A 19,064-nucleotide genomic window follows, 5' to 3' on the forward strand; every position below is an offset into this window, starting at 1 on the left:
TTTATTGTCACTGAAGACTTTTATTTTGACTCGAGTCTACACCGGAAATACTTGTCTCATGTCCACAGGTTCTCAGGGCTGCTGCGTATGATCGTTGTCTTTTATTATTAGAAGTATCGGTGATTATGGAATAAGTAATTTTAATTAAGTGTGAAAAAAACCGTCACAAGCATGGCTACAAAACGTAAAGCTGATGTAACAGTGCCTGCAGAAGAAAGCGACCAGCTTCTCATAAGACCACTGTGAGTTCACTTCATTCAGACTGTTCTAATTGAAGTTCTATTCTGCGCCAAATGTTTTGTTGATTGTTTGGCTTACAGTTTTAAAATGATAAACATCATACCTAACAGGACCAAAGTGAGATTGATTTTCATCTGTGTTAATCCTTTTATGTAAGTTAGGCCTACTGTAACTATTCATCTTTTTTACTGTGATTTTTTAAACAGAGGAGCTGGTCAAGAGGTGGGCAGGTCTTGTATCATCCTAGAGTTCAAGGGCCGTAAAATAATGGTAAGCACAGTTTTGTTGTTTATCCTACTTTTGATGGATTTGACAGATGTTTTCTGACATGCCATGTCTTTGCAGCTGGACTGTGGCATCCACCCTGGATTGGAGGGCATGGATGCATTGCCTTACATTGATTTGATAGACCCAGCTGAGATTGACCTGCTCCTCATCAGCCAGTGAGTCCCATTCTTTGAACGAAAGACATCGGGTCAGTGACATTCAAAATTCCGCTGACCTCTTTTTCTCTGCCAGTTTTCACTTGGATCATTGTGGAGCCTTGCCATGGTTTCTACAAAAGACAAGTTTCAAAGGGAGGACTTTCATGACTCATGCCACCAAAGCCATTTACCGCTGGTTGCTTTCAGACTATGTGAAAGTCAGGTACACTAAAGCTCTTGAAAAGGTTTTATAAAAACTTTGCTCTTTGAAAGTTTTATAAAGATCCAGCTCTCTAACATAACCTCTTGTTTCCTTGTGTCTGTAGCAACATCTCAGCGGATGACATGCTGTACACCGAGACCGATTTAGAAGAAAGCATGGATAAGATTGAGACCATCAACTTCCATGAAGTGAAAGAGGTGGCGGGCATCAAGTTTTGGTGCTACCATGCAGGTCATGTTTTGGGAGCAGCCATGTTCATGATTGAGATTGCAGGAGTGAAGGTAGGTGTAGTTTATTCATTCAAACCTGCTCTCTTACCTTCACACAGTTTCTGATAATGATCACGGTCATTCTCTTCAGCTACTGTACACAGGAGATTTCTCCCGTCAAGAAGACAGACATCTCATGGCAGCTGAGATCCCCAGCGTAAAACCAGACATTCTCATCACAGTATGTGCTATAGTTTATGCTTGAAATATGATTTCTTTCTCCAGGGCTCAACGATGTGGATTTCTGTCTGTTCCCACCATTAAGATAAAAGTTTTATGTAACATATTTTTTATAAAATGTCAAACATACATTACAACAAATAATTTTTATAATTATAATATATATATATATATATATATTATACATTTTATGTAACACGTTTTTATATGTACCAAAAGTAAATGTGTATATATATATATATATATATATATATATATATATATATATATATATATATATATATATATATACATAACTTTAAATTTATGTACATTTACTTTTGGTTCATATAAAAATGTGTTACATAAAATGTATAATAAAAAAAATACATATATATATATTAGTGCTATGCGATTAATTCCATCTAATGTAAAAGTTTGTTTACATAATATATGTGTGTGTGTATTATTAAATGTATAATATATATATATATATATATATATACACACACACACACACACACACATGTGTGTCTGTGTGTATATATATACACACACATATATGTGTGTGTGTGTGTATATGTGTGTGTGTGTATATATATATATACTGTATATATATTATACATTTAATAATACACACGCGCACCGCACACACACATATATGTGTGTACCGGTATATATATACACAGACACACGCACACAGACATGCATATGATATATACATATATGAATTAAATAAGATATATATACACATTACAAAAAAATATATATATATTTTACATTATAAAATAATCATAATAATTTAATGTTTTTATTATTTGTGCAATAATAGTTGAAAATTATACAATATTTACCCTATTAACACTAATGTAATGTAAATTCATAATTACACTTTTTGAAGAAAAAAGAAGGCGTAGGCCTACAGTGTAAAATATTACTGACCTTTTGGACATTAAAATCAGCAAAAAATAGCAAAAACAATATTCAATGCATTTAATACACAGAAAACTAAACACTTAAGTTTGCAACCCATATATAGCACGTGTATATAATCCTCAAACAAAAGACTACAGCACTAGCCAGTTTTTTTACACATCAATTTCCCCTTCCCATCTTTCTTGTGCTTGTAGGAGTCTACATATGGCACACACATCCATGAGAAGAGAGAGGAGAGAGAGGCTCGTTTCTGTAACACGGTCCATGACATAGTGAACCGCGAGGGCCGCTGTCTCATCCCCGTGTTTGCTTTGGGTCGGGCCCAGGAGCTGCTGCTCATTCTAGGTAAACCTCAGCAGTTTAGAGTAGACTCTCAGCCGCATCATCAACAATGCCTCACTGACGTTCTGCGTGTCCTCTATTTCAGATGAATACTGGCAGAATCACCCTGAACTCCATGACATTCCTATCTACTATGCCTCCTCCCTGGCTAAGAAGTGCATGGCTGTGTACCAAACCTACGTGAACGCCATGAACGACAAGATCCGCAAGGCCATCAACATTAACAACCCTTTTGTCTTCAAGCACATCAGCAATCTCAAGGTAAGCATCTTCAAAACCGCCCAGAATTGAAGTAGAACAGTGGTATTAGTCATATTGTTAGTTGCTATTGTCCATTTTTATTCATAATTTGCTGTCCTCCAGAGCATGGACCACTTCGATGACATCGGCCCTAGTGTGGTGATGGCATCTCCTGGTATGATGCAGAGCGGTCTCTCCAGAGAGCTTTTCGAGAGTTGGTGCACTGACAAGAGAAACGGCGTCATCATCGCCGGTTATTGCGTGGAAGGAACTCTCGCCAAGGTGAATCTCCGATCTTCAGCGTCAGGTGTCTTTGGGCATGATCGAACTCTCCTCACACTGTTTTCTGTGCAGCATATCATGTCTGAGCCGGAGGAGATCGCCACCATGTCAGGACAGAAGCTTCCTCTGAAGATGTCCGTGGACTACATCTCCTTCTCTGCTCATACGGATTACCAGCAGACCAGCGAGTTCATCCGAGCTCTGAAACCTCCTCATGTGGTGAGTGGTTGTGTCCTGAGATGGTCGTCGGGTTGTAGATCAGGTGTCATGTTATTACTGTGGGTTTCAGATCCTGGTTCACGGAGAGCAGAATGAGATGGCTCGATTGAAAGCCGCCCTGATTCGAGAGTACGAGGACAACGATGAGGTTCACATCGAGGTGCACAACCCTCGTAACACTGAGGCCGTCACGCTGAACTTCAGAGGAGAGAAACTGGCTAAGGTGAGACTGCAGCTCTCATTGGTCCATGTTCTTCCTCACAGTTCGAGACCGTTGCTGTAGTGGTGTGTCAGAGAGAGACTGTCTTTCTCACCAATGGTCAATAAATCATTCAAATTATTAATAATGATAAGAATCACAAACATTTCTTCTTCATTTGATATGAAATCAGTATTTAAACATGTCTCAAACTCGCAAAAGATTAGTTTGAACTGAACTACAAAAATTTGAACCCAGAACAAATTACACTTCTTTCTGTCTTTCTTTCTTTTGTCTTTTTTTTCTGTCTTTATTTTTCTTTCTGTCTTTTTTCTTTCTTTTTGTTCCTTTTCTTTGTCTTTCTGTTTTTCTTTCTTTTATTTTTCTTTCTTTCTTTCTGTCTTTTGTTCTTTGACTTTGTCTTTTTTCTTTCTTTTTGTTCCTTTTCTTGATCTTTCTGTTTTTCTTTCTTTTCTTTGTCTTTCTGTATTTCTTTCTTTTATTTTTCTTTCTTTCTGTCTTTTGTTCTTTGACTTTCTTTCTGTCTTTGTTCTCTTTCTTTTCTTTCTGTCTTTTTGTTATTTTTCTTTGTCTTTCTTTCAGTCTTTTATTCTTTGACTTTCTTTTTTTCTGTCTTTCTTTCTCTTTCTTTTGTTCTTTGTCATTTTCTTTCTATCTGTCTGTCTTTTGTTCTTTTTCTGTCTGTCTTTCTTTTACAATAGAACTTGTTAAAATGGTTTGCTGTTGTGATAAAAAAACATTCAAAAATAATCATATTACAAATACACACTGCACAGTTAAGTCTTATTATGAATCTTTCATCTCTATGATGAATCATCAACGGTTTGAACTGTCCTTTTATAATTTTGTTTCTGAATGTTTTTGTCTGTGGTATTTGAAGGTGATGGGCTCTCTTGCGGATAAGAAGTGTGCACAAGGTCAGAGGGTCTCTGGCATCCTGGTGAAAAAGAACTTCAGTTATCACATCCTCTCCCCCTCTGACCTCTCCAGTGAGTTGGTGTTTGTGATCGGTTCAGACGTTTCATATGTGTGTTTGTGTGTGTTCGCTTCTCACGCTTTTTCTTTGTTCTTAATGATGCAGATTACACTGAGCTGGCCATGAGCACAGTGAAACAGACTCAAGCCATTCCCTTCACTGGCCCCTTTCCCCTGCTTTTGAATCAGCTACGCCACCTGACAGGTGTGTGTGTGTGTGTGTGTGTGTGTGTGTGTGTGTGTGTGTGTGTGTGTGTGTGTGTGTGTGTGTGTGTGTGTGTGTGTGTGTGTGTGTGTGTGTGTGTGTGTGTGTGTGTGTGTGTGTGTGTGTGTGTGTGTGTGTGTGTGTGTGTGTGTGTGTGTGTGTGTGTGTGTCGTTTAAATGTGGTGCTCATTGTGTGTGTGTGTTACAGGTGATGTGGAGGAGATTGAGACATCAGAGAAGAGCACACTAAGAGTGTTTAACAGCATCACAGTGGTTCATGATCAAAACTTGGTCGTGTTGGAGGTAGGGCGGCACAGCAGTCATTGGTGCACCAGTGTAACTATGGCAACAGAAGTGACTCGTATTGTTAATTGTGTGTCTGTGGTGTTCTTCCACCAGTGGTTTGCCAACCCTCTGAATGACATGTACGCTGATGCCGTCACCACAGTGGTGCTGGAGGTCCAGTCAAACCCTAAAGCTCAGAAAGGTGAACAGCTCAAAGAGTTCTAGAGAGAAATAGTTCTTTCTTTTATTTCTTCATTTCTTTCTTGCTTTCTTCTCTTCCTTATTATTTTTATCTTCCTGTATTTCTCACTTTAATCTTTATTCCTTCCTTCAGTGCTTCTGTCCTTCCTTCTGTCTATTCGCCCTTTCTCTTTATTACTATCTTTACCTTCCTTCCTTTCTTGTTCTTTCCTTTCACTTTCTTCCTTCCTTTCCTCTGCTTGCTTCCTTTCCTTTTTCTATACAGTTTTTTTCCTTTATTTCCCACCTTTTTATCTTTATTCCTTCCTTCATTCCTTCTTTCTGTCTATTATATCTTTTTCATTATTATTGTTTTTACCTTGCTTACTTTCTTTCTTGCTTTTTGCTTGCTTACTTTTTCTTCCTTCCTTCCTTAATTCTAGTTTCTTTCTTTGATTGTTACCTTTCTCATTTTTTCTTGCTTCCTTTATTTCCCACATTATCTTTCTTCCTTCCTTTACTTTCTTTCTATTTATTACAGGTTATTACTTGCTTTCTTCCTTTGTTTTTTCATCTTTGCTTCTTTCTCTTTTTCACTTTTTGCTTGCAAATTTTAATAAACTGGTCTTATTTGCTCCAATATCTTTGTTTTCCTCTTTATTTCTTCATCTTAGTTGTTCAGCCCCAAGAAAAGAAGATGGATGTGGATGTTTACCAGAACAGATTACTAAAAATGTTCCAGTAAGTTCATCTTCACTGCACTCAGCTAACCGTCAGTGATATTTATGATGAACTAAATTCTTTTTCTGCCACGATCTGCAGAGACATGTTTGGAGAAGAGTGTGTCGACTTTAAAGACAAGAACTGTCTCGCTGTAAGTGTAGATGAGAAGACTGCCTACATCAATCTGGAAACCCGAGTAAGTATCAGACAGAAGTTTTATGGAAACTGAAATATTGGGATTCTAATGTTTTTGTTATGTTTGTGGTCAGACCGTGGAGTATGAGGAAGCTGATTCTGAAGATGATTCTCTCAGAGAAATGGTGGAGCTCGCTGTGCAGAGGCTGTATGAAGCCATGAACCCTGTCATGTGAGATCGCCAATTCCCATCTGCCTACTATCTGGCTCTTAATTTCCCTCAAGAACTTTTGTTATTACAGTCCATCTAACTTGAACTACTTAAACCAGACTGAAGACACCAGATGTTGGACTGGCCAAAGCACTTCAAAGGATTGAATTGCCATTAAAATCGAATGGATACCAGTGAAAGATATATGTTGATACGTATGTGCATTCAGGAGTCACTGTTCTTTAGTTCCACTAGTTAAATATACATTATGTGATTGTTTAAAATTGTTTTTGTCGTCTTTTTTCTTATCTGACATTTTATGTTCAACTAAAGCTATAATTTGTTTAAGATCAGTGTATTGATTTAATAAAAGAGGTTTTTGAGTGAAGTTGAGCTTGAATTTCAATACACACCTTACATTAAGGGTGAGGTTTTATTTAAAAATGAAAGCTTGCAAAACACCAAATCAAATCAAATATGGCATTTGATTTGAAAACACCAAGTCAAAAACTATTAAGTTATACAAATCTAACACAGATACAAAACACTGTCTTAACATTCAATACTTTCTCTCTTGACCCATCACAACGTTGTGGGGAGCCATGCAGATTATTATGGGCACATTTATTAACATGAAAAAAAGATTTGACACCCGATAATAAAAATAAACCACGTTTTCAGGGTCACGTAGATCTCCTACTTAAAAATGACACTTGTATGCTTGGTATTCTACAAGATCAACACAAATACATTCCCAAAAGACGATTACAGTTATGAGTAAAATTCAGAAAAAGATGACTGTTTAGCCACCAATAAATGACTTCGTCACACTCCCTTTTTGAGTTTTCCTGTAGATTACATTGCAAAACACATGGGAGTAAAATACTTTTTCACAAGACGAATAAAAAAACAAATACAAGGCACTTTGGATACTGATCTCAGAGCAGTGTTCAACATCAGTACATTCTTATGGGAGCAGCTGCAAGATACATATTCTTGCATACAGTTACAGTCATGAACATTGTGTCGAAGAAAAGTATAATAACGTGGAGAGATAAAACTGATTGCCTGTCTTTTCATTTAACTTGTGACTTTGGTATTTCATAAAAAGCCAATGAGCCAAAAGTGTTCTCATATACCAAACAACACGTATATTTTAAGATATGTCAGTGCAAGTTGCTTTCAGTTAAAACAGCTTAAACATGCCTTTTAGTCTGGGACTAGGCTTAAGCCTTATCTGGGACATCAGGGGGTAATGTCTGCTGGTACAACTGTTTAAATTATTGTAACATGTTGTTACATTCAAGAACAGTACAAATGAAAGCAAAAAAAAAAAAAAATGTCCGAAAATATCAAGTAAGTGCCTCTAAAAAATCCGATTGTCTTTTGCAAACAATAAAAAGCAAGAACACAAGATTGTGTTCAATAGAGGTTACAAAACATAATTTGCTGGTGTGTCAGAACACATACAAGTAAAATATCAACTAAAATATAACAGGTAATGGTTAATGGTTTTCAAGATCTGTTAGCATCTGCTCAATCCCTTAGACAAAAACAGACCTGTAAACATCTTGGTATTGGGTAGTTAAGCTTTAACAATGAAGCTGGTCAAGTGTAGATTACTCTGTTGAGATCCAGTGTGCATGTGTAAATATGAATGCATATAGCATAATCCTAACAGGATTAACAACACTGAATTCCCGTGTAATGCCTAGACACTGAATGATTTGTGCCATCTGTTGCTTTATAAAAGACCAGTGCTCTTAAAGGGACAGTTCACCCAAAAATGAACATTCTGTCCTCGTTTACTCACACTCATGTCTTTCCAAACATGTATGACTTTCTCTCTTCTGAATTGGCACCTTAAAAGCATGAAAGTGGTGGACGTGGACCCAACATGTGTGCTTAATTGCAAGTGTTTTAAAGCTATACGGTAGCTTTGTGGAGGAACAGATTTGTCATTTTAAGTCAAATTTAAGTCATTTTCCACTGATAATCTTTTTCTTCACTCTGGCACATTTTTATAAGAATGGTTTTCGTGAAAGAAGTAGCAATGTCCAGTTAGTGACCAAATTAACCTTCTGAATCGGACATCATCAAGATTTTCTCCTTCTGAGCTCCACAGAAGTCAGACAGTCATACAGGTTTGGAACGACATGAGGGTGAATTTTCTGTGAACTATGCCTTTAAAACAAACTGCATTCTGTTTTTGTTTTTTTCAATACTTGAGCGGCAAGCACATTGCATTTCAGCGCATATGTAATGCTCGTTCTGCTCAGCTTTGAGCATTCCCAATCATATTCCCTTACAATTCCTATACAACCACACTCTTAACATTCAGTCTCCTTGCTGTTATTTTGTGCATGTCTCTTTACCCTGAAGGACATGGCATTCTCTCGGTTCTCCGTCAGATCATCAAAGGAGCGTGACACTGTGCCAGAGGTAGGGAAGTCCTCTCCCAGGGCTTGTTCATCCAGGTGGGAATCATAGCTGAGATCTTCTTGGATGGTGGCCATGCGTTGGTGCTCCATTGTGGGGTGAGGACACGGTGTTGGTGTTGGGGTTAAGGCTGGAGCCACCTGGGAGATGGAGACAGGTGGTGTGCTGGTCTGCAAGGGTTCAGACGCCTGAAAGCGTGGCACCGCAGAGGAGCCTGAGGATGATGGCGGTTTGAAGATCCGCACCGAGGCTGATTCCAGACTGCTCATCAGCTCTGCATTCTGGGACAGCACATAAACACAGTCAGGCATTTGTTATGCTTCCTATTATCAAAAGAAAAATGACTTTTTCTGAGTTCTGATTTGTACTTACACTGGGGTAGAAGAGTGGCTTTGTGTTAAATTCATATTGCTGGTCAAGTTTTTTATCCTAAAGACAAGAGACAGAAATCTTGTAAAAATCACTTTTATTTCTTGGATGGGGCCTTTGTCATTATTGATACTTATATTTTGCATCATCAAATGGATTGTCTTCTAAGAACCTGAATGACTCTTCTAAGAGTGTCGTTTAGTTTCGATCTTAGTGTGAATAAACCTTTGGCTTGTGATTGAATTTTTTCCTTTTGCTCTTGGTGTAAATAGACATTTTGTCTGTGATTAATTTAACATTTTATTGTGCTCTTGGTGTAAAGAAACAATTTGTCTGCGATTCATTTAACTTTTTTTGTTTTGCTCTTGGTTTAAATAAATAAATGTTTTGTTTTGTCTGCGATTCATTTAACTTTTTTGCTCTTGGTGTGAATAGTTGTTTCTATATATATATATATATATATATATATATATATATATATATATATATATAACAACTTCATATTCATTTCATTTTTTGTTTTGCTCTCACCGTAAACAGTCCTTTAGACCATAATACAACTCAAGGTCAGTCCATTATAGTTGCAGACATTTCCTCAGAGATACAACTAACTGTAAGATGTTAGTGGAGATGACTCACCACACAATGGACCAGAATGCTGAGCGGGATCCAGAAAAGAAGTGAGAAGACCACCACTGAGCCAACAATGTTGTCTGCCAGGAACTTCCCTGAGAACACAAACGCAGATCTCCTATCCTCCATTGGATTTCAAGTAAGATGACATCACAGTGTTCACAGATAACTTACCAAAAGTATTAATGTCCAACTTCTCAATGAAATCCCACAATCTCTCAATAACATCCTGGACCTGTTTCATGCATTTACCCTGGAAGGAATAAGAACATATTTTTGAATAACTGAACCTAAACCATTTACTTTACAATTGTCTTGTGAACTACTGCAATTTAGCTGAGATTAATCAACACCTTCTATAAATGTCTTACATGAGTAGAAATGTAAAAAAGTGTATGTTGTGAACACTGCCACTCACCGCTCCATCACAAAAGCCCACAGTGCAGGGTTTGCCTTTCCGCAGAAAGATGGGGTTGCCCTTCTCATCAATATAAGGAGTGCACACAGCGCTCTTATCCTTACAGCACACCTTACAAGAGTTGTTCGTCTCTGAAAATGACATACAGGAAGAGTAAAAAAGGGCACGTCTGCTCAAAACAGACTTTAAAAACTGTTGCAATATACCAACAGTGTTAGCTTTATCAGAAGCTCAGTTTACCATTGCAAGCACACGACTGCAGGCTCTTCACAGCTTCACAGAATGGGATGCAATCTCCGTTCAGACACCGCCCATTGTCCACACAGATGGTCTTATTAGGGACGTTCTCTGGAGGAGGGCATGCACTGCTGAGTCCTGTAAGAAGCACAGAAGAATAGAGTTTCAGTGAGGACAAAGGGCTATGCGGTTAAATCTCATCCGCAAGTCTATTTTTAACAGATTTTTAGCATTTCAGCATTGTTTCCCGTGACATTTAAGCAAAATTTCTCATTACTATAATCCATATGGATATTTTACTTCCAAAATCTTTAGTAATTTCTATTTACCTCAGTAGTGATTCTCATTATATCATCATACAATCTCAAATGACAACCATGAACCATTACAGCATAATTTCTTTGAATTTCAGTAATGAGAATTGGATTTTTTTGCATTAGGGTATTGATGTCACAATGCAAAATATTTCACCATAAAAATGTATGGTACCATAAAAATAAGTAAAAAAATGAAAGTACTTTTTTTAAATAATAAAACATATAATTGCACAAGCAGTGTTGTTATTGTAAACTAATGCCAAATTAAAGACAAAAACTAATATTGATCAAATTGTAGTAATTGAAATAAACTAAAAAAAAAAAAAAACTTGAGAAATTTTGCTAAGACTAATAAAAATGACAAATGCACATAACAAAAGTACTAAAACTTAAACTAAAATGAAAATGAAGACTGAAAATATAAAAATAGAAGCTAATTCAAAATATTAATAAATAATACTAAAACTGTTCTCAACCTGAATTCCTTAATCAGATATATAGAATCAAAGTAGTACACTCAGTTGTGTAAACTTGAAGCTTGTTAGTTGATGCCTCACCTGTACAGTAAGACCTTCCCTTGCAAGTGGCATTCATCGGCTCCTGACACACCTTGCCCTTCCTCTCAAACATGCAGTCTTTGCAGCACGCACTGTTCCTGTCACTAGAGTCAAGGAAAAAAGACACAAACTGACATATACCCAGGAGATACATTTTTGGGTGAACCGTCCCTTTAATACACCATATCTGCATCAGCATTTTTTTCATGAGGCCACATGGAGGAGCTGTACCTGCACTCCACATTGGGCCGAAGTTTGCAGTCTGACGTGCAACAGCGGTCGCTGTTGAGGTGGAGCAGTCCAGGATCACACTCCTCACCTTCCTCCACCCGTGAGTTTCCGCACACATTGCTGTTCCTCTCTCTGAAGCAGGCGGGGGCCTTGAGGGTCAGACTCTTTACTATGGATCTCTTGCTGCAGTTTGAAAACAACTATAGGGGAGCACCAAAACAAAACACTTACAAACTGATCACGTGACGTTGTGAACAATGACACCAAGCTGAATTCACATCGACGAAGGACGTACTTTATTGTTAGAGTGGTCCCCACTCACTGCAATGGGGTACATTACGTATTTGCCCCCCTGATCCTCTCTGGGCGTGCAGTCCGGTGAAGTATCTGGATCATGAATAGCACCAAAGTTGTGGCCAAGCTCATGAGTGGTAACCAAATCAGCTTCCTGTTGGTATATAGTCAGAAAATTAGCTTACTAAAATAAAAGCGACAAGAACATTTGTTTGGACTTCACTTGCCTTGGTAAGAATGGTTTTTCCATAATTTTTGGTGCTGGTTAGTCCAGTGTTAAGGTATATAGCACGATTGTCATTTCCTGAAGAAGGACACTCTTAAGAAAGACAGATAACAACAATAAACAAAATGACTAAGCATGGGGAATATGTAAGACCAAATTGATTCAGCCATAATGTGGTATTTACACTCACTCTCAGAGCAAAGACCTCCAGGAAAGCCTGCTTTGGAGGGAGCCACGTAAGCCAAGCCGAGCGTGCCTTCATCAAAATCCTGATATGTGAACAGATGAGCCAAGCACACTTGGGATGCATTATCTGCGATGTCAATGCTAAATTGCTGCAGGAGGAAGACAAAAGGACAATTTTTACAACAATTTATCGCACAGCTGTTTATTCGTGACGAATCAGGCACCCCAAGTTCACTTGTGAATTTCTAAAGCATTTTGTTTGTTTTTGGCTTGCTTTTCTATTTACAAGCAAAATAATGTCTTAAGGACATAAGGACTACAACTACAAGGATGTAAGTTTACATGCTTGACGAAACAGAATATCACTGAAACTTATATAGCAACGACTTACTTTTATTCAGCAAGGATGCATTAAAATGATCAAACATGACAGTAAAGACATTAATAGTGTTTTCTGTTTCAAATAAATTATGTTCTTTTCATCCTAAAATGTATCACAGTTTCCACAAAAATATTAAGCAGCACTGTTTTCAACTTTGATAATAATAAGAAATGTTTCTTAACCACCAAATCAGCATATTAGAATGATTTCAGAAGGATCATGTGACATTGAATACTGCAGTAATGAGGCTGAAAATTCAGCTTTGCCGTCAAAGGAATAAATTACATTGTATTAAATATTAAAATAAATTATACACTCACCTAAAGGATTATTAGGAACACCTGTTCAATTTCTCATTAATGCAATTATCTAATCAACCAATCACATGGCAGTTGCTTCAATGCATTTAGGGGTGTGGTCCTGGTCAAGACAATCTCCTGAACTCCAAACTGAATGTCAGAATGGGAAAGAAAGGTGATTTAAGCAATTTTGAGCGTGGCATGGTTGTTGGTGCCAGACGGGCCGGTCTGAGTATTTCACAATCTGCTCAGTTACTGGGATTTTCACGCACAACCATTTCTAGGGTTTACAAAGAATGGTGTGAAAAGGGAAAAGCATCCAGTATCCGGCAGTCCTGTGGGCGAAAATGCCTTGTTGATGCTAGAGGTCAGAGGAGAATGGGCCGACTGATTCAAGCTGATAGAAGAGCAACTTTGACTGAAATAACCACTCGTTACAACCGAGGTATGCAGCAAAGCATTTGTGAAGCCACAACACGCACAACCTTGAGGCGGATGGGCTACAACAGCACAAGACCCCACCGGGTACCACTAATCTCCACTACAAATAGGAAAAAGAGGCTACAATTTGCAAGAGCTCACCAAAATTGGACAGTTGAAGACTGGAAAAATGTTGCCTGGTCTGATGAGTCTCGATTTCTTTTGAGACATTCAGATGGTAGAGTCAGAATTTGGCGTTAACAGAATGAGAACATGGAACCATCATGCCTTGTTACCACTGTGCAGGCTGGTGGTGGTGGTGTAATGGTGTGGGGGATGTTTTCTTGGCACACTTTAGGCCCCTTAGTGCCAATTGGGCATCGTTTAAATGCCACGGCCTACCTGAGCATTGTTTCTGACCATGTCCATCCCTTTATGGCCACCATGTACCCATCCTCTGATGGCTACTTCCAGCAGGATAATGCACCATGTCACAAAGCTCGAATCATTTCAAATTGGATGACAATGAGTTCACTGTACTAAAATGGCCCCCACAGTCACCAGATCTCAACCCAATAGAGCATCTTTGGGATGTGGTGGAACGGGAGCTTCGTGCCCTGGATGTGCATCCCACAAATCTCCATCAACTACAAGATGCTATCCTATCAATATGGGCCAACATTTCTAAAGAATGCTTTCAGCAACTTGTTAAATCAATGCCACGTAGAATTAAGGCAGTTCTGAAGGCGAAAGGGGGTCAAACACAGTATTAGTATGGTGTTCCTAATAATCCTTTAGGTGAGTGTATATTAAAACCGTTATTTTAAATTGTAAGAATATTCAGTGTTACTGTTTCATAACATATTTTTTATCAAATAAAAGCAGCCTTGGTGAGCATAAGAGACTTCTTTCAAAATCATAAAATTTTACCAACCCCAAATTTTTGAACAGTAGAGTATCTTTTCAAATCACTCAACAGTTCAAAATTCACATTAGAGGTATGACTATGGGTTATTTGTGTTGTAGAACAAAACCTAAAAGTCTCTTTTAAAAAAAATGTACCCACAGACCTTATTTTACTCAAATCAAAAATCACACAAAATGGCTGGAAGATGCTAATTCTCCTCGGTAGTTTTAGAACTACAAATTGAACTGCACTAATAATGTTTCCAAAGCATGTTCTTTCTCTTTGCTGGTTCTCTGCCAAACAGAGTTGGATAATGTAACAATACACAAGTCCTCAATATTCTTCACTCTCAAATAGAAGCGTCGCTCATCGTTTCAAATCAGCACAGCTCAGAATACAGAAAGGACGCTCTCATTAATTCAGTCATTTGCGAGACTCCCACAGTTCCAGCTCGCTCACCTCCAGGAGCGTCTTGACGTCCCAGACATGTTTGTTCTTCACAGGAGTCCCTTTCATGTTGTAGTGGGCACCTCTCAGCGACACTTTTGTGGGTGTCTTGTTAATTATTATCTGAAAGAGACAAATGCTTGTTGCTGGCTCCAAAATAGCATTTCATTGGAGTTCTTCACCTTGTTCTCATCAAAGAACCATGCTTACCTGCTGAATCTGAACTCCATAACCTTTATACTCCTCATTCCAAGACGTATTACGGTAAATGTCATCCACACGATCAATCAGCTCAATCTAAACACATCCAAGGCAAATTTGTAAGACATCTGCTGCCAACAACTTTATACAACCTTCTTCTCAGATGACAAAAAAATTTTGTCAAAAAAAATTTTGGGCCTCAGCGAACATTAAAGAGGGCAACAAAATGACTTAAACTTATTTTAAAATTTTCATTACAATACTGATCAAAAGTTTGGGGTCACTAAGATTTTTTAATGCTTTTAAAAGAAGTCTCACCAAGGCTGCATTTATTTTATCACAAATATAGTAAAAACAGATATATTGTGAAAAAGTATTAAAATTTAAATTAACTGTTTTCTATTTGAATATATATTAAAATGTAATTTATTCCTGTGATTGCAAAGCTAAATTTTCAGCCTCATTACTGCAGTATTCAGTGTCACATGATCCTTCAGAAATCATTCTATTATGTTGATTTGGTGCTCAAAAAACATTTCTTATTATTATCAATGTTGAAAACAGTGCTGCTTAATATTTTTCTTAATATTTTCTGGGGTTTTTTGGATTCTTTGATGAATAGAAAGTATAAAAAGGAAAGCATTTATTTGAAATAAAATCTTTTGTAGCATTATAAACGTCTTTACTGTCACTTTTGATCAATTTAATGCATCCTTGCTAAATAAAAGTATTAATTAAAAAAAAATCTTATAAACCCCCAAACTTTTGACTGGAAGTACATGTCAAGGACAAAAATATTATATCGGTTAGAAATTATAAATTGGAGTCAAAATGGTTGAGAAACACTGATCTAAGAAGCACTGTCCTATTGAAATGAATGTGACGATTTGCATCAGAATGATTTTATGCTCAATTTATGCAGAAATGTGTTCGTGTGTTTCATGAAAAGGGCAAATGACAATATAAAAACTGAAGACTTCTTATTTACCAGGTAGTTGAGGGTGGTGCTCTCCTCCTCACGGCCCATGTGTCTGAAAAATCGATAGTCGGCCACAAGCAGCAGAGGGCAGGTGTTCTTACTGTGGTCCGGGGTCTGTCTTCTCTCTCTCAGGTGCCCTGTGGAACAGATGCAATGGAGTGAAAAAGATGGCAAAAATAGATAAAGGGTTGAGAAGGCGAGAGACATAACACATGGGTGACAAAGTAACTATATAAAGTGGCAACTCACATTACACTGTCTAGATCTGTCTCAGATGAGCAGGAAAAGTCTCATTTAAACCAGTTGTGTTGTGACAGAGAGCCATAGAATGAGTTTTCAGGATTTAATAACCAGTTTTGACATGTTAAACATATACAAATTAACTCAAAGACTTACCATCCTCCTCCTCTTCCCCTTCATCTAGTGCTCTGGCAGCCCGCACACTCTCTGGCAGCATCTCGATGGCATCTGTGCTGATGTAGCCGCACACTTTTGAAGCCGCCAACCGGCTCACGTTCCTGATGTCTTCAGAGCGATATATGAGCAGCCGATCATCATGTGAGTCTTCGATAAACCTCCACAGGGGCTGCAGAAACCAGATGAATGGGTTAACAATTATTGTATTCTCTTTGCTGAGTGGCATCATCATTAGATTGGTGGTGTTATAATACCTCAATATTGTATTCGGCTTCATCAGTAAGAATATGAGCAGTGAAGTCATTGACACCGATATGCGCTTGAACACGGGAATTCTCCTCTCCTAGAAATTAAGGGGAAAAACATTGTAAACTGCCAATGAAATTTGCTAGAAACTAATTTTTAAGATGTTAAAAGTATTTTAGACGTTAAAATACATAGAGTTGCAGTTACCAATGACATGACCGATGAAGAAGTTTTCTCTCTGGACCTCGTACGTCTTTTGAGCGCCATCTTCTCCTACTACCACAGCCTTAAAGTCATGAGTGAAGAGCTCTGTGTTGGTTGCCAGGTACAATTTGAAATGCCTGGGAAATATTTAGGAGAGCTTAAATGACTGAGATCTAATCTTGGCGGTGTGTCATGGTACATGGGTGATGAGTATTCACCTCTGTAACGCAGTGAAACCGAGAAACCTCTCTGCGTGTGTTTGTGACTGGACATCTCTCTTGCGAACCGAATGCTGTTGAAGACTGGACCGCTGAAGAACATCAAAGTCTGACAGCAATGAGCTGAGCTGGTCTGAAAGAGTCACAGTGAACAACTTTATACATATTATGGAATTAGGCCCAATTCATTTTAAAGTGAAATTACAGGTTTCAAGGAGCAGTTTGAAGGACTTGGAGTGTCTGTGTTTTCTATTTCTCCGTAATCACTAAAAATGGGTTTCTCTCAACTATGGAAAAAATTCAAAAAGCAATTGCAACTTTTATCTGGCAATTCTGGTTTTATTTCTCACAATCTGTGATTTTCTCAGAATTGCAAGTTTATAACATACAATTCTTTATTTCTCATAATTCTGGGTTTATATACCACAGTTTTGAGTTAACATCTCACAATTCTGAGTTTTTATCTCAGAATTACAAGTTTAGAGATGTAAATTCAGAATTCAGAGGGAAAAGGTTAGAATTGGGAGATGCATTTCTGAGATAATTGTGAGAAATTCTGAATTGTGTCATAAGATCACAATTCTGAGAAAGTGTGAATTGTGATCTTATGACACAATTCAGACTTTATTTCTCAATATTCTCAGAATTTAATTTTTTTTTTCCTCTGAGTACATCTCGCAATTCTGACTTTTCTCTAAGAAATCTCAGGAAACTCTCAATCCCTTCCACTCCTTCAGAGCTCCAGTCCATGTCTTGTTTCGTAACAGGGAAACAATGATGCTTTGGCTTCTTTTCCAACGATTTTAGTTAACAAAGAAAGAAAAAAGACTAATTAAATGGACACATTTTTTCTGCAGAATAAGATACATTCGATATTAACTTTTTGTTTATATTTTTGTTTATTAGTCAGTTTTTACAACCACGATCTATAGCCTACTACATAACTAAAAAAAGGATGGAAAGTCTGGTGCCATGGTAAACTCTTCTTTGCAATTGAGCTTCTTCACAAAATGTTTGGTGAAAGTCATTCAATTCAATGACAAACAGTAGATCTGAGATCTGAAAATACAGTTAGGTATTTGAAAAAAAAAAAAACACTAGGTTATGATGGCGTAATCGAAACAGCACACTCTTTCGATTTAAATGTATCCATGTTTTCAAAGTATTCCTATTCGTATTCTCAATAACTCACCGTACTCGTCGTCTAGGACATCCCGAATGGGTCTCCTTGAACACTCCGTCAGGAATAAAGACGCCAGAAAGAAAACGATGCGTTTCATGGCGAGCACGTTAATGCAGCATACAGTTCTTCACACAGCAACAGCATTTAATCCCATGGATTACCAATCTGCCTGAGATCAACATCTGGACATGGCCAAACAAATGTACACGCTCACATCTGGCTGGATAAAACAAAGCCACAAAGTATCAAAGAACAAAAACACGCTCACTTTAAGACGCTCTCGTCCATCTCGCTTGATGTTATAAAGAAAAAGATTCACTCAAAACCAAATCATGCCAACATCTGAGAGTAGTGAAATACCCGGAAGTATTTAATTTGGGATGGATGGTGCCGATCAGATTCACCGCGACAGGAAATCACTATTAACTTCATCTACAGCTCGTGTTGAAGGCGTTATCAAAACACTGATTTGAAGGGCGGTTGATTTTAAATTCACGCTTGACAGTACGCAGAGTATTTTAAATGGGTTTTAGAGAGTGTATCCGCGGTATGAGTTACGTAAGTGGATAAACTCTCGGGCTGTGCTCAAAAACCAGTGAGCTGTCTATCTAGACCGTATTTAGTGGGCGTCGCATACGGGTGAACGTGCGTCTAGATAGACAGCTCACTAGGTTGAGAACAGTCTCAGTCTCGTCCAGACTCTATTTTTAAATTCTTACATCAAACCTCATGGAATTCAGTCTAGCGTCTATAGGCTCATTTGGAGGACAGTATACAAGCAGCTGAAAATCTTCTATTTAGGGAGCCATTATCACAAACTCAAAGCATTCAATTAATTTGTACAAGTAATTATTTTCACAGAACTGTTAAACCATGTATAATTGAACGTGTGAAGGAGAAAACCGCAGAATTGTGCTGTAATATTTAAGGTTAACCATCATGTATCGTTTCCTCTTCTGGAAAATTGACCAAAAAACACTGATGG

At 37.8% G+C, this 19,064-nt stretch overlaps 2 protein-coding genes across 3 annotated transcripts; one reads left to right on the top strand and one right to left on the bottom strand.

The window, feature by feature from the left end:
- The first annotated feature begins 63 nt into the window (after positions 1-63).
- On the top strand, positions 64-6,657 carry cpsf3 (cleavage and polyadenylation specific factor 3). The gene is made up of 18 exons (XM_056240032.1): positions 64-242; positions 447-510; positions 586-683; positions 760-888; positions 992-1,169; positions 1,249-1,338; positions 2,447-2,597; positions 2,680-2,855; positions 2,958-3,116; positions 3,189-3,335; positions 3,406-3,558; positions 4,436-4,544; positions 4,637-4,735; positions 4,944-5,038; positions 5,135-5,222; positions 5,875-5,941; positions 6,023-6,119; positions 6,193-6,657. The coding sequence occupies exons 1-18, from the start codon at positions 172-174 to the stop codon at positions 6,292-6,294; spliced, it is 2,073 nt and encodes a 690-aa protein (XP_056096007.1). The 5' UTR covers positions 64-171; the 3' UTR covers positions 6,295-6,657.
- A 1,708-nt stretch (positions 6,658-8,365) lies between these two features.
- adam17b (ADAM metallopeptidase domain 17b) lies at positions 8,366-18,645 on the bottom strand. 2 transcript variants are annotated; one of them, XM_056240033.1, is made up of 19 exons: positions 18,089-18,645; positions 16,897-17,029; positions 16,682-16,815; positions 16,483-16,571; positions 16,208-16,397; positions 15,821-15,948; positions 14,842-14,928; positions 14,644-14,754; positions 12,181-12,325; positions 11,992-12,083; positions 11,766-11,918; positions 11,471-11,670; positions 11,240-11,343; positions 10,369-10,503; positions 10,129-10,259; positions 9,885-9,963; positions 9,717-9,805; positions 9,081-9,137; positions 8,366-8,989 (listed from the first exon to the last, which is right to left on the bottom strand). In XM_056240033.1, exons 1-19 carry the CDS (start codon positions 18,174-18,176, stop codon positions 8,600-8,602), a joined length of 2,535 nt encoding a protein of 844 aa, XP_056096008.1. In that variant the 5' UTR covers positions 18,177-18,645; the 3' UTR covers positions 8,366-8,599. The 2 variants fall into 2 exon arrangements, with proteins under 2 accessions (XP_056096008.1, XP_056096009.1); XM_056240034.1 differs by having other exon boundaries at positions 11,766-11,914; positions 11,988-12,083; positions 18,089-18,644.
- Between the last annotated feature and the right edge of the window lie 419 nt (positions 18,646-19,064).

The sequence above is a fragment of the Rhinichthys klamathensis genome, unplaced genomic scaffold (genome assembly GCF_029890125.1).
Source record: "Rhinichthys klamathensis goyatoka isolate OS25496 unplaced genomic scaffold, OSU_Roscu_1.1 h1tg000579l_1, whole genome shotgun sequence".
Classification (NCBI taxonomy): domain Eukaryota; kingdom Metazoa; phylum Chordata; class Actinopteri; order Cypriniformes; family Leuciscidae; genus Rhinichthys; species Rhinichthys klamathensis.